The following is a 12,208-nucleotide window of genomic DNA, read 5'->3' on the forward strand; positions in this document are numbered from 1 at the left end:
AATTATTTTTTCAAGGAATAAAATATATATAATTGTGTCGACTTTAATCCCGCTCCACTACATCTTGTGGCAAATTGGTTATTAACTACCAGGAATGGACCGATTAACACTTATTTACTTGCCTATACCACATATAAAAGAAAAAAAAATCTGTCACCCTGAAAAAAATTGATAAGGAGAGCCTCCCTCACAATATCCCACACCAGCTTCGCAATCAGCGATGAAGCTAGTCACATGACTTTTTACATCTCTTACATTGGCTAATGTATTCTATGATGTAATGTTGCTTAAACAAAATCAACAGTCCTTTGATACAGTTGCTTGAAACTTGTAGCCTTCATGGCATTTTCTACAAAAAAGTATCCCTTTCTACATTTTTCTAGCAACATGTAGGCTAGTGTCCCCTCATCTTTATTTTGCAGTTCAAAGTCTACCCCCATTCAGAAATATAATTGCAGGTGCACTATATCAGTAAGGACATTCTATTAATAAATTAACACTATTCTAAAATGTTGCAATGTATCAAATAATTAATGCAATTGAATGTCCTGTTCCTGCACCATGAGTGCTTACAATACTACATAACAATGTTGTATATCTTTTAATTAGCTGTTAACTGGCTTACCTGATAACTTGTGACCAAGTTGCCTAGATCCCAGTTTACATCTGGAGAAGGAGTTCCAGAGGTTCTGCACTCAAGTGTGATGTCACTTCCTTCCATTAAGGTAACACTGGAAGGGCTTATACTAGATGTAGGCATCACTGTTCATTGAGAAACAAAAGAAACAAAAAAATATGATATCAATAAAGACTCCATAGTTATCTCATTTGGGTTTGCACTATTAAAGAAGTCATGTACCCCCAGGATTGTTTTTGTTATATAAAAACCATCACTCTCATAAACCTGCTCTAATGTAAACCTCTTCCCACTGTATTTTATTGTATTTTGTAAAGTTAATAACAAAGTGAATTGAAGCAACCCACTATGAAGGAAATTCATCTTGTTCCCCCACCCCTCATTAGCACCAAACCACTAGACAGCCGGATTGTAATTCTGAAATCATGTGTTTCATTTTTAATAACACATGTTGAGTAACTGAGAATGCTGCAATTTCTTAGATTAAATCATTGTATAGTTTAAAAGAACATTACTGCATAGATCTTGATGACTGTAATTATGATGTTGGTTCATAGAAACATCTGTGTTGGGTAGGGCTTTAAAGACGTTTTTTTTAGGAAACAAAATCCATATTTCATGCGGTCGACTGATGAAAAAGCCCTACTGCTGTTGTTTTATTTTTTTGACAAATTCTATTGGTTTGTAAACTTATTAGCCATTTGCTAATGCTGGGTGAATAAACTGTAAATATCCCAAACTGTATAGCTATGTCACCATCTACTTGAAATGCAGCCACTGGCTAACCTTAGGTTAAAGCTTCAATGACATCTGTAACGTCCTGCTCACTCTCAACACACTTACAAAGACATCTATGCATTCCTGTATGCCCATTCTTGTGCCAGCATAGTACTTATTTGATGTAAGAATATGCTTTAAAACATTATTTTATGATAACAATCTTTTTTTTTTTCTGGGGGGGGGGGGGGGGGGTGACTTTGTCCTTAATGTAAAATGCATTTGTTATCCACTGATTTCCTGGACAACCAGAAAGTGCTCTAGTCCTGGCTGCTCACAAAGTACAGAAAGGGATTTTAGTGTGATTATTATGTTTTTAAACATGTCAAAATTAGAAATCTCATATAGATGGGTTCAGCCAGTCGGATTCCAAGCAGAGCTGTCATTATCCTACACTAGCTGCCCTTTAAAGCTAACAGGACTTTAAAATGACATTTCAAACAGCCTACCTAGTACAAAATATACCCCCAAAACACATTTTAGAAATAGTTATTATACACTAATATATTTGTGTGGTTTATAATAGCATTCTCTTTGCCTTTCAACTATTTCTGAGGTCAATCTAGCAGCTAATGATTATTGCATTGTTGTGTTGGGCATGCTTAAAAAAACAGCTTAAATAATAAGGTATGTTATCTGATATATAATGATGCTTTTAAAAGAAAAAATATTTAAATGGCATCCAGCGCAAAAAGATATGACTTATTCCCTATAATACCTTCTTGAGAAGCAAACCTCATAGGTTTGGTGTTAAGGTTGTACAGGAGTCAAAGTTCAGGTACATTTAAACCTGTTGAAATACAAATAAAAAAAAAAACCTACAACATTCTATCATTCTTAATCACCACCCCCTTTCTCTCGATTCCAACTTCACATAACAGATTTAAACTCATGTTTCTATCCATCAACACCTCATTAAATGTTTGAGCTGCTGCCAATAGCATCTGTCGACAGTAGGGTGTCTAACAAAAATACCAAACTCCAAAACCAACGCTATAAAAATAGATTGAAATTGAATCGGAAATACACCTTTCCATTCCGAAGATCAAAGTCTCAGTAAGTTGTGTAAAGACAAATCACAGTTTTTAAATCTATTCAATCCAATACGTAACCTTACAATTCAAATATCTTTTTTATATATATATCTTACTGCATATGTCATATCATACAACATGCACCACCAGGCTCAAGCTTAAATATGAAAAACATATTTCTGAGTAAAATGTAAAACATTGTCAGCTTTACAATTTTACATAGCAATATTAAGCCATTTTGGAATATACCTATCAAGCGGTACTTTTTCCACTTTAAAAGTGTATATTAACAACTTTTGACTACTTGTTGTACCCAATGTTAACCTAGTACTCATGACTTGAGTTTTGGGTCACCCATATTAACACATAGAATTGCACATATTATTTAACACATTTATTACATGCCTTCCCTTCACTTTTTGGTCACACTGTAACTAACAACCTCCCAGGTTTGTACTATACATCCCCTTTAAATTTTGAATGCAAAAAAAACCAAATGTAGATAATTAGGTATATTGGGGTGTGAACTACCAGTTCATTGTTCATTTATGACTCTGTCTACATCTAGGCCAGAAGAGGTTACTCAACTGTGGTGGGTTGATGATGCTGAAGCTGTTATCAGGATACTAAAAACATCATAGAATAAAAATATAAACCTCTTTGGCCCAAGAGCCTTACATTCTAAGTACAGGCCTGTCACAGCTGACCTTGATTAAGCAAGCATAATTTATAGTCTTTTATGTTGGGCAAGGTTTTCAGACACAATCTACTGAGTGTTATGCAGGGAGCAATTTCCACCTTCTGCATTTTAATTAGGTCCTTATTATTTTCAGTCTAAAGGACATTTGAGGCACACTGAATGAAACAATCACTAAGGAACCCCAATGTGAAGAACTTTTCTGAGCTAAATCCACTATGTGCCACCTTGAATGTTAATGTAATAACCTTTTGGTACACATGTTAATACAATACAGGCATCCTTTTTGCATGCAGGTTCCTCCAGAATGCTGTGTAGTAGACAAGCCTGTTCAACAACTATACTAAAGCTGCAGTCTCTCACAATCATGCTTTACATCAAAAAATATATTATTTCCATTGGTTAGCCATCTGTGCACTTAAAGTAAGAAATAATTATAATCCTACTAGATGTTACATTCCTCTTTGTGTATTCCATAAATTTAGGATAAAGTAATTTAGAATAATGCATCAGTATATCGTTGATGTTTATCATTGTATAATCAATTATCATTTTTCAATAACATGTTTTACAACATTAAAGACTTCATATCTTTTGCACATCTTTTTCACCAACACAACCACTGCAAACGCCTGATATAATTACTGTGCCCTGTTACTTATTACTGTTTATTCATTAGGGGGGGGTGACATATTACATAAAAGGGTCATCCCAGGAACTGGAATCAAGCCAATATGATACTAATGTAAAGATGTTTAACACATGACCACAAAACTCATAGTCAGCATTTCTACTGTCTATCACTGGAAGCAATTGCTAAAAGATACTGTTCATATTCATAAAAGAAAATTTAAATTAAGATACAACATTGATACAGCATTAATGATCCATGTTTAAGAAACAATAGGCCAAATTGTTAACACACTAAATTGTTCTTGTTTGTTATGAGACAAAATGCTTCTTTATGTCTGTCTGATGGTACTACTGTATGTTTCCAAAATTAAGGAAACATGTTTTTCCCATATTGTGGCCAATCAGGAGAGGTTCTTTGAGCATTAGACTCGTTGATCATGTGACTATGCACAATGACACATTTTAGACAGGTCAAAAATTGATAACCATATTAACATGTATGCATGCATAATATTATAACAGCGGCATCACGCAATGCAATAAGAACACTTTCCTTAAATATCTGTATAGCTGGAATGATCACCTGTTTATTGAAAATATTGCCATTAATACATTTCTTGTATGCTGGGTTTACAGTTTGGAGCATGTGTTATAAAAATGGTAATGTCTGATTGGTGATCGCATGTATAATAGGCAGAGTTTCCCTTTAAAGACAACAGGATTTGTTTAACCCCAGTGTACAGGAAGTTGTTTTCTTTTTCCGAAGGTCATTGTAAATATCTGTGGCTGCAGTTAAAGGATTGAAACAAAAAGCATGTCACACTAAAAACACATATTGTTGAACCATAGCAATGCCTTTGCTTAAAAGATAAGAATAATTACCACAATCCGGAATGTGCATTTCGGTTAGTAAGAACTTCCTATTGCTGTGATCCTTGCACATCAAATTCTGAGTCTGCAGACTGGCTGTGTCATTCTCCTGCCACAGTTTGATCCACTGAATGTCACAAGAGCACTGGAATAGATTTCCTGTAAGTACCCTGAAATATAGATTTGGTGTGTGTATTTGTACCGAGAATTGGTATTGGTACATGTATGCAGCCATGCACATCAGGTACAATTTTCATATGAGGGTTACTTTCCATATTAAACGCAAGATGAACATCATGTCATGATGGTACAATGTATTTTTGTCAATTTGTTACTGGGTTCTTTTTTGTTAAATATTACAATTTTCTGACAACATGAAACCCATTAACTGTTGTTGTTAAAGCTCATTAGAGAGCAACCAAATTATGAGTCTGCCAACTTTGAAACCCAAAATATATCCACTTTGCTTTCATAAAATTAGTATTCATGTTTACAGTTGTGTAAAAAGACTGCCAGGGGTTAACTGAAACTCAAGCAATACGTACATTTAAAACACAGGTGCATTAGCTACAAGTAGGTGCACAGTACTTACTTCATAAACCATTCTTTTTGAGGGTTAATGAAATGAATGTAATTAAGAATGCTATTCTTGTGTTCATAGAACAGATGCGTGTAATAATCATAATAAAATATAACAAGGCAACAAAAATAGTAAATTAATTTGTGTATGGAGAATTAAAAAATGTGCAGAAGCCTACTCCTTTGATCCATTTGAACCCTAATATAGATCCAACGCATTATGCAAAACATGTAAAAACATTGCACATTTGTTAAAACAGTTTAAAAATGTTAAAATGTTTTTACTGAGTGCTACTTACAGATATGCCAAGTTTACATGTCTGAAGGTCTTCCAAGATAAAGTAGATAATTTATTGTTTTTTAGGTTGCTGCAATAAAAAATAAAATACATTAAACTGTTGTGTAATATTCCAGGTGATGCAAAGTACTAGCACTATCTACTACTGCACCTACTGTCTCAACACCTACATGCTGTATAGTGAAAAACTAAGGTGACGTGTATATGATGATTTTGTCAAACCATACAAAAGCAGCCATCATTTACAAGATGCTCTTTACTTCATACATGTAAATGGATGCATGTATTATTCATTTATTTAGTAGAGGCTAAATATGAAAAAACAGAGATTCATTTCTTATCAGCTAATCTGCCTAGTAGCAGCCAATATGTAAAATAAGTATATGTGAAACTGTATATATTTACACACATCCTTAATATCTTGAGACAATAGTTTATGTTTCAAACTTTTTTTTTTTTGTAATAGTAAAGTGGCCAAAATCTTTTTTTTTTTTTTTTTTTTATGGGAAAACATCACAGAATATATGACATTTTTACCATTAAAAATAATCCAGTTAGGAAACCAACTTCTCCACCTTTAATAATGTATTTCTCAGAGGAAATACTGGAATAGACATTGTACCCTATACTTAAGCAAATTCGAAGTTAAAGGTAACGGTGTGACAAACATCCCGTATATTTGTACACATGCTGCATCCCCAAGCAGTATAAAAGCTAGCTGTCACAGAACACCACAAAAATATTTTCACTTACACATATTGGAGATTGGGAGTCTTCTGAAATGACCGACGGGACACGTAAGACAGTCCAGAATTTGTCACCGTTCTTTGTAAGAAAACAAAATTATTATTATTATTATTATTATTATTATTATTATTATTATTATTATTATTATTATTATTAATAATAAATTGTCTACTTACAAATTTCTCAGGCTCAAGTACGCCTCCACGTCAATGTCATTGATGGCGCGTAACTGGCTTTGGTTTGCAATGTATCTGTTTATCAATGATAAATGAACAAAAATATATATATATATATATTTAAGAAAACGCACCTACAAACTTTAATTAGAAATTAGTAGAGATATTTGGTCACAAATTTTCCTTTGTTGTTTTTAATGAAATTGTAAAAATGCTTTGGTTTAGTCATAAGCACTTTATTGCATTTTTTCTCCAGTAAATCGTGGTTGATCCTTAGGTAGTCATACATACTTTAAACTGTTGTGTATGCGTTCTTCATGATAACTCTGTTACAGCGTTACAGTTAAATCACGATATGACCAATGGTGACCCATAGACATTCTAATCTAGGGCCGTGGATGGTTTATTTATTTATTTATTTATTTATTTTTAATGGTTAAATACCCTTAAAGAACCAATACAAATAAGTAACACGTTTCACGTTTGTGCAATTGGTCAGTGTTGCATATTATCGTCAAACCTTGTGGTGTGTTGGGTTAAAAAATAAATAAAATAACAATAATCAATGTTATGGTACTTTGTGCCATTGTAAAGCGTGCAGGAGTAGCTGTTCAACTGTCTAACCAAGGTTCTGTTTGTTTGTTTGTTTGTTTGTTTTATCTAAAGAATTTGAAAGAACAGGTTGTTTTAATAAACAAAGCAGATGTAGCGCAATATTAACAGTATTTGGATTAATTAACGCATCACACAGGATGTGTTAAACCGACGTTCGGAACTGTTCCACAGCAACACCATTTATTGCATATATTTTAATATCATATTTTTCACATTTGGTAACACACGATGTAGCCTACAATTTTAAAAAGTTCGCAAAAATCCCTAGACATCGATTGACCACGGGAAAGTAACGTCTGCTGAATTTTTTCTTTAGTATGTTCCCTTCAGGGTGCCCAGATCATCCATGGATAGTACAAATAAAGCAAATAATACCTAGAATAGTGTCCTATTGCAAATATGTTAGCAAGGTATGCTACACCAAAAACGGAAAAAACCCTCTTCTGCATAATATACGTACGTATATTTTACATAATTATATAGTAGTAAACACAACGTCACCATTAACTGATACAATAATATGACTTAATTTACCATTACTTTTTCCATGTGTTGGATTTACATTCGTGTAGTGATCCAGGCAATACATCCACATAGTAAATTGGTATTGTCTTGGATCACATCAGGAACTACGCACTGCGTTAGGCATAATGCACATTAAATAACTTTTTAAACATACAGTACCTCCAAGTGATGTTTAACTTGCAAACCCTTGACCTTGAATATACTGTAGCGAGGAACTAACTGAATCAAAGATAGGCGTGAAATTGTAAAACGATAATAGAGGCTTATTTAATAACATGCACTGTGCTCGTTTCTGAGTATTCTTTAATAAATCTCGGTGATTGGATCTCCAAAATTATTATTATTATTATTATTATTATTATTATTATTATTATTATATTTATTTATTGATTTATTTATTTATGTATTTATGTATTTATTTATTTATTTATTTCTTGGGGAATTTAGAGCTGATATGCAATTCAGTATTTCAACACTTACTCGACAACACCATCAGTATAGGTCTGCTGAAATGGTGCAATATACAGCAATAAGCAGATGTTACAAATGCTAATTATAAATTTCATTTGTCAATTACGCGGTTAAAGAAGGCAGCCTGTTATACTGATCTTACTTTTATTATTGCAATTATGGCCCGTAACCTTAAAAGCTGTTTTAACTTAAATAATCAACATGCAATTACAATACAGTTACATTTGTAATGGCTAAGACTCTATAAGGCATGTTTAAATTAAGTCATATACAGCTTTCAGACACGAATCCATCAAACTAAACTCCACTTTGAGCCAGTGCATTTCAACGCGCAGAAGTTCTCATATATCATCTTATTTTAAAGCATTTTGCCAAGCATCTGCCAAGATAATCCACCACTTCTCGTTATAATCAATTACTGTTATCTTCACCTCGACTCTATACATTTTCCATGGTTTATATAGTCATCTTTTCCTATTTTCGAATGTATTAGAAGGCACATTATCCAGATACCTTTTAAAGCATGCTTATGTTCTTTTATTAAACTTAATCATGACACTTGTCATGTATAACCTACATTTGTGATCACTCCGTATTTCTTATGTTATATTGCACAGTATCTATTTTTGTTTGCTGCTTTTAATTACCTATACAGCACATCTTTGCGTGTGATTTACTAAATCTGATGATACTCACATTTCAGTAATATTTTCCATTTCTATAGCAGAACTTAATACTGGGAAAGCCACGATCCCTTGATCCTGCTCGATACATGAGATCCTGCTGCTGCTGCATGTACATGAAGAAGGACAAGCGGCAGTGAGCCTCCAAAGCCCCAGCAAAAGCCAACAAAATACCCAAAGAGACATCACAGCGGCTCCATGACACCTCCAAAAGGCGATCATATTGGATCCCTCGGTGCCAAATCCAGATTCTCCAAAAAAAAAGGTCCTGCTTCCTTATACCCTCCCGGCGGTATGGTCAGAAATACAGACAAACAACCATGAGATAATCCTTTTGGACAGAGGTGAGGCTATGAGAGAATGGTCTTGTGTGGGTGGGTGTGTGTGTGCGTGTGCGTGTGCGTGTGTGTGTGTGTGTGTGTCTTCGCAACAAGTCACATACGGATATTTTTAAAGGTTCGTATGTGTGGGCTCTATCTATTTATCTATCTATCTCTCTATCTATCTCTCTCTATTTCTCTCTCTCTTTCAGTCCCAAAGCTGGTTTTGTTGATTTCAGTGGTGCATACGCTACAGAAAAAATGCTGCTGCTGCTGATCCTGCTGCTGCTGCTCCTGCTTCTTGGCTGGTGCAGGGCTGGAGGGGGAAAAAACATTAAGAGATGATAGATGCACGCTCGTGTGAGTCTGTGATGCTGCCTGTAGTGAAAGAGTGAGCGAGTGAGTGCGGGTGCGATCAGGAGGTACGGCTAAGTACCAACAGTAGCCGATAGACAATTATCACACATCAAAAAGCTTTAATAAATATGAATTATAATAGCACAATGACACTGACGTGGTCAATAATGATCGATTATGGGGATTATACAAACTAAAGACTATTTTCTATAGGCTTTGCTTTGGGGAAACCTTGATAGAAATCTAGATTTAATATCTGGCAAATATTGAAATGTTTTCTAAAAAGAAAAAAGATTAAACGATTACATTACGTGGAATATATAACATTTGACTGCACAAGAAATAATTATTACAATTAAAGAATCTGTAAATCACCGAATAAACAGTTAACAAATTACACACAGTGTATATATATATATATATATATATATATATATATATATATATATATATATATATATATATATATAAATTAACACACACCTTAACTACTAATGCTCTGGAGATTACGTCCCATTGAATAATGGAAAGCGGGTACATTTCACGCCCATTAATGATTGAAAATGATTTACTTAAAATAATAAAATGTTTACAGGCTCTATTTAAATAAAATAAAATAAAAAGATGCATCTAAATGTTTTACAATACCTAGTGGTGCTGCAGTCAGGTAAGTCCTGCCTTACCAAACACGAGCTCCTGTTTTGAGTGTGTAATGTATTTAACACACTCACTGTGTGTGTGTGTGTGTGTGTGTGTGTGTGTGTGTGTGTGTACTGCAATATTGGGATTTAAAGAGCTGTCCTGACACCTATCGGCAATATATATATATATATATATATATATATATATATATATATATATATATATATATATATATATATATTATTATTATTATTATTATAATATATATATATATATTATTATATATTATTATTATTATTATTATTATTTATTTCTTAGCAGACGCCCTTATCCAGGGCGACTTACAATTGTTACAAGATATCACATTATACATTATTTCACATTATACAGAAATCACATTATTTATACATACAATTACCCATTTATACAGTTGGGTTTTTACTGGAGCAATCTAGGTAAAGTACCTTGCTCAAGGGTACAGCAGCAGTGTCCCCCACTGGGGATTGAACCCACAACCCTCTGGTCAAGAGTCCAGAGCCCTAACCACTACTCCACACTGCTGCCCTATATATATACTGTATAGTAAGGAAAGTTTGTGTTTCGAACCCTGCATTCTCAGATAAACGTGCTATGCATGCAATTGGGACCATCATCTGTACAATAACAATTAACAGCAGGATCAAACACAGACAACTGTCCTGTTGTGATTCAGTCTAAATAAAGGAATAGCATGACACTAGCAAGACATTTCAGTACTGTTGATATAAATGTATTTTAAAACGAGAATTCATTATGAAAGCAAATACGTATCAACGGTGAAAAACATATGTATGTGTCTGTGGCATTTTACGTGTACAGTATAGTTATGCATTAAAATAATACAGTAGCTAAATAAGCAAACAATGTTGTTCGTTTTCAAAAACAGAAGAACTATTTAAATTTAATTGAGTAGTTTGCGTTTTCTTGGTGTCTATCCCCGTTTATAATACCCTCAATGTAAGATAATGCAAGTAGTCCACCGTCGGGAAATGGACAACTTGTAAACCAAGCACTGTAACGACTACGAAATAAACCGTACTTCTTGTTAACAGCTATAGGGGTTGCCAAATGCCAATGAAAATGTGTTTTCTGGGAATCCATCGTTTCATTTGCGGCTCCAGCGCCCAGAGTTTGTACCGCAGTAATTTAGTTGAGGGAGATAGCACTGCAGTATTGGGATTTAAAGAGCTGTCCTGACACCTATCGGCAATTCAAGTATTTGCAAGTTAATGCTTTCTTTATATTATTTTAATTGAATGTTTTAACAACTTTTGGTGTATGTATCTGATGGTGCCCCACGTGACAACCCCCTATCATACTAGCTATGCTATTGGAGTGTTTCATTGTCTTATATTCTAGGGTGCTTTGGCTACTGGCTGAGGGGGTCACCACTTCAGGGTCTGTATCCTATCTAAGATAATGTGCTGACATAAAGCATTGTATCTGACATTTTAATGGACTGTGCTAAATAGTTACTAACTCATTCATGAAGACACGGCAGGACTTTCACTTACTGTGTTTTTACTCTGCAGAATAACCTTTAGAATAAAGGGGACTGCTGTATGTATGATATAGCAAATTCTGTTTAAGTAGGACATTAAATAGTTTTGTTAAAAGAAACTGGTCAACAAGATACCCCTGCTTGTCAAATACACAAATAAACAAACAATCAGCAGGATATTACAGGAAATGGGGTGGTTTGGAATGTCACTACATTCTATCATTTATGGTTTTTCAAAGGGCTAAGCATCCCCTGCCTAATGTTCAAACCAGCTTTTAAAACTGTCTGTCAAAGAACGTAAACTATAGCATTGAATATTCAAATCTCATTGCAAACTTATGATGATCTACAATTTTCATGAACAAGACATCTCACAAGCAGAATGGTACCCCAAATGTTCTCCCTTTTCTAGGAAAGCAGTACAACTGGGGATGTTTCCCATCAATGTGGTCATTCAGAAACCATAATACAATGTTTCCTCTCTAGACCTGCTCAGACTTGTCCTATAACTTGACAGTGTTTATAGGAAGGCTGTTGGCAAAGCCACAGTATGATCCAATGCGCTGACTTTTATTTTCTGGGAAGGGGGTATTGACAACACTGAAGT

General features: G+C 34.2%; 1 protein-coding gene across 3 annotated transcripts in view; it reads right to left on the reverse strand.

The window, feature by feature from the left end:
- LOC117408862 (BDNF/NT-3 growth factors receptor-like) overlaps positions 1 to 10,114 on the reverse strand; it is a 91,557-nt gene extending 81,443 nt beyond the window's left edge. For 2 of the 3 annotated variants that reach the window (XM_034014235.3, XM_034014233.3), the window contains exons 1-6: positions 8,756 to 9,444; positions 6,449 to 6,523; positions 6,279 to 6,350; positions 5,527 to 5,595; positions 4,661 to 4,818; positions 626 to 762 (exon numbers count right to left, since the gene is read on the reverse strand). In XM_034014235.3, the coding sequence (XP_033870126.2) occupies positions 626 to 762; positions 4,661 to 4,818; positions 5,527 to 5,595; positions 6,279 to 6,350; positions 6,449 to 6,523; positions 8,756 to 8,964 (720 nt within the window). In that variant the 5' untranslated portion in view covers positions 8,965 to 9,444. Of the gene's footprint in view, positions 1 to 625; positions 763 to 4,660; positions 4,819 to 5,526; positions 5,596 to 6,278; positions 6,351 to 6,448; positions 6,524 to 8,755; positions 9,445 to 10,067 lie in introns of those variants that run through there. The other variant, XM_034014234.3, reaches the window with a different exon arrangement.
- Between the last annotated feature and the right edge of the window lie 2,094 nt (positions 10,115 to 12,208).

The sequence above is a fragment of the Acipenser ruthenus genome, chromosome 2 (genome assembly GCF_902713425.1).
Source record: "Acipenser ruthenus chromosome 2, fAciRut3.2 maternal haplotype, whole genome shotgun sequence".
In the NCBI taxonomy this organism is placed as follows: domain Eukaryota; kingdom Metazoa; phylum Chordata; class Actinopteri; order Acipenseriformes; family Acipenseridae; genus Acipenser; species Acipenser ruthenus.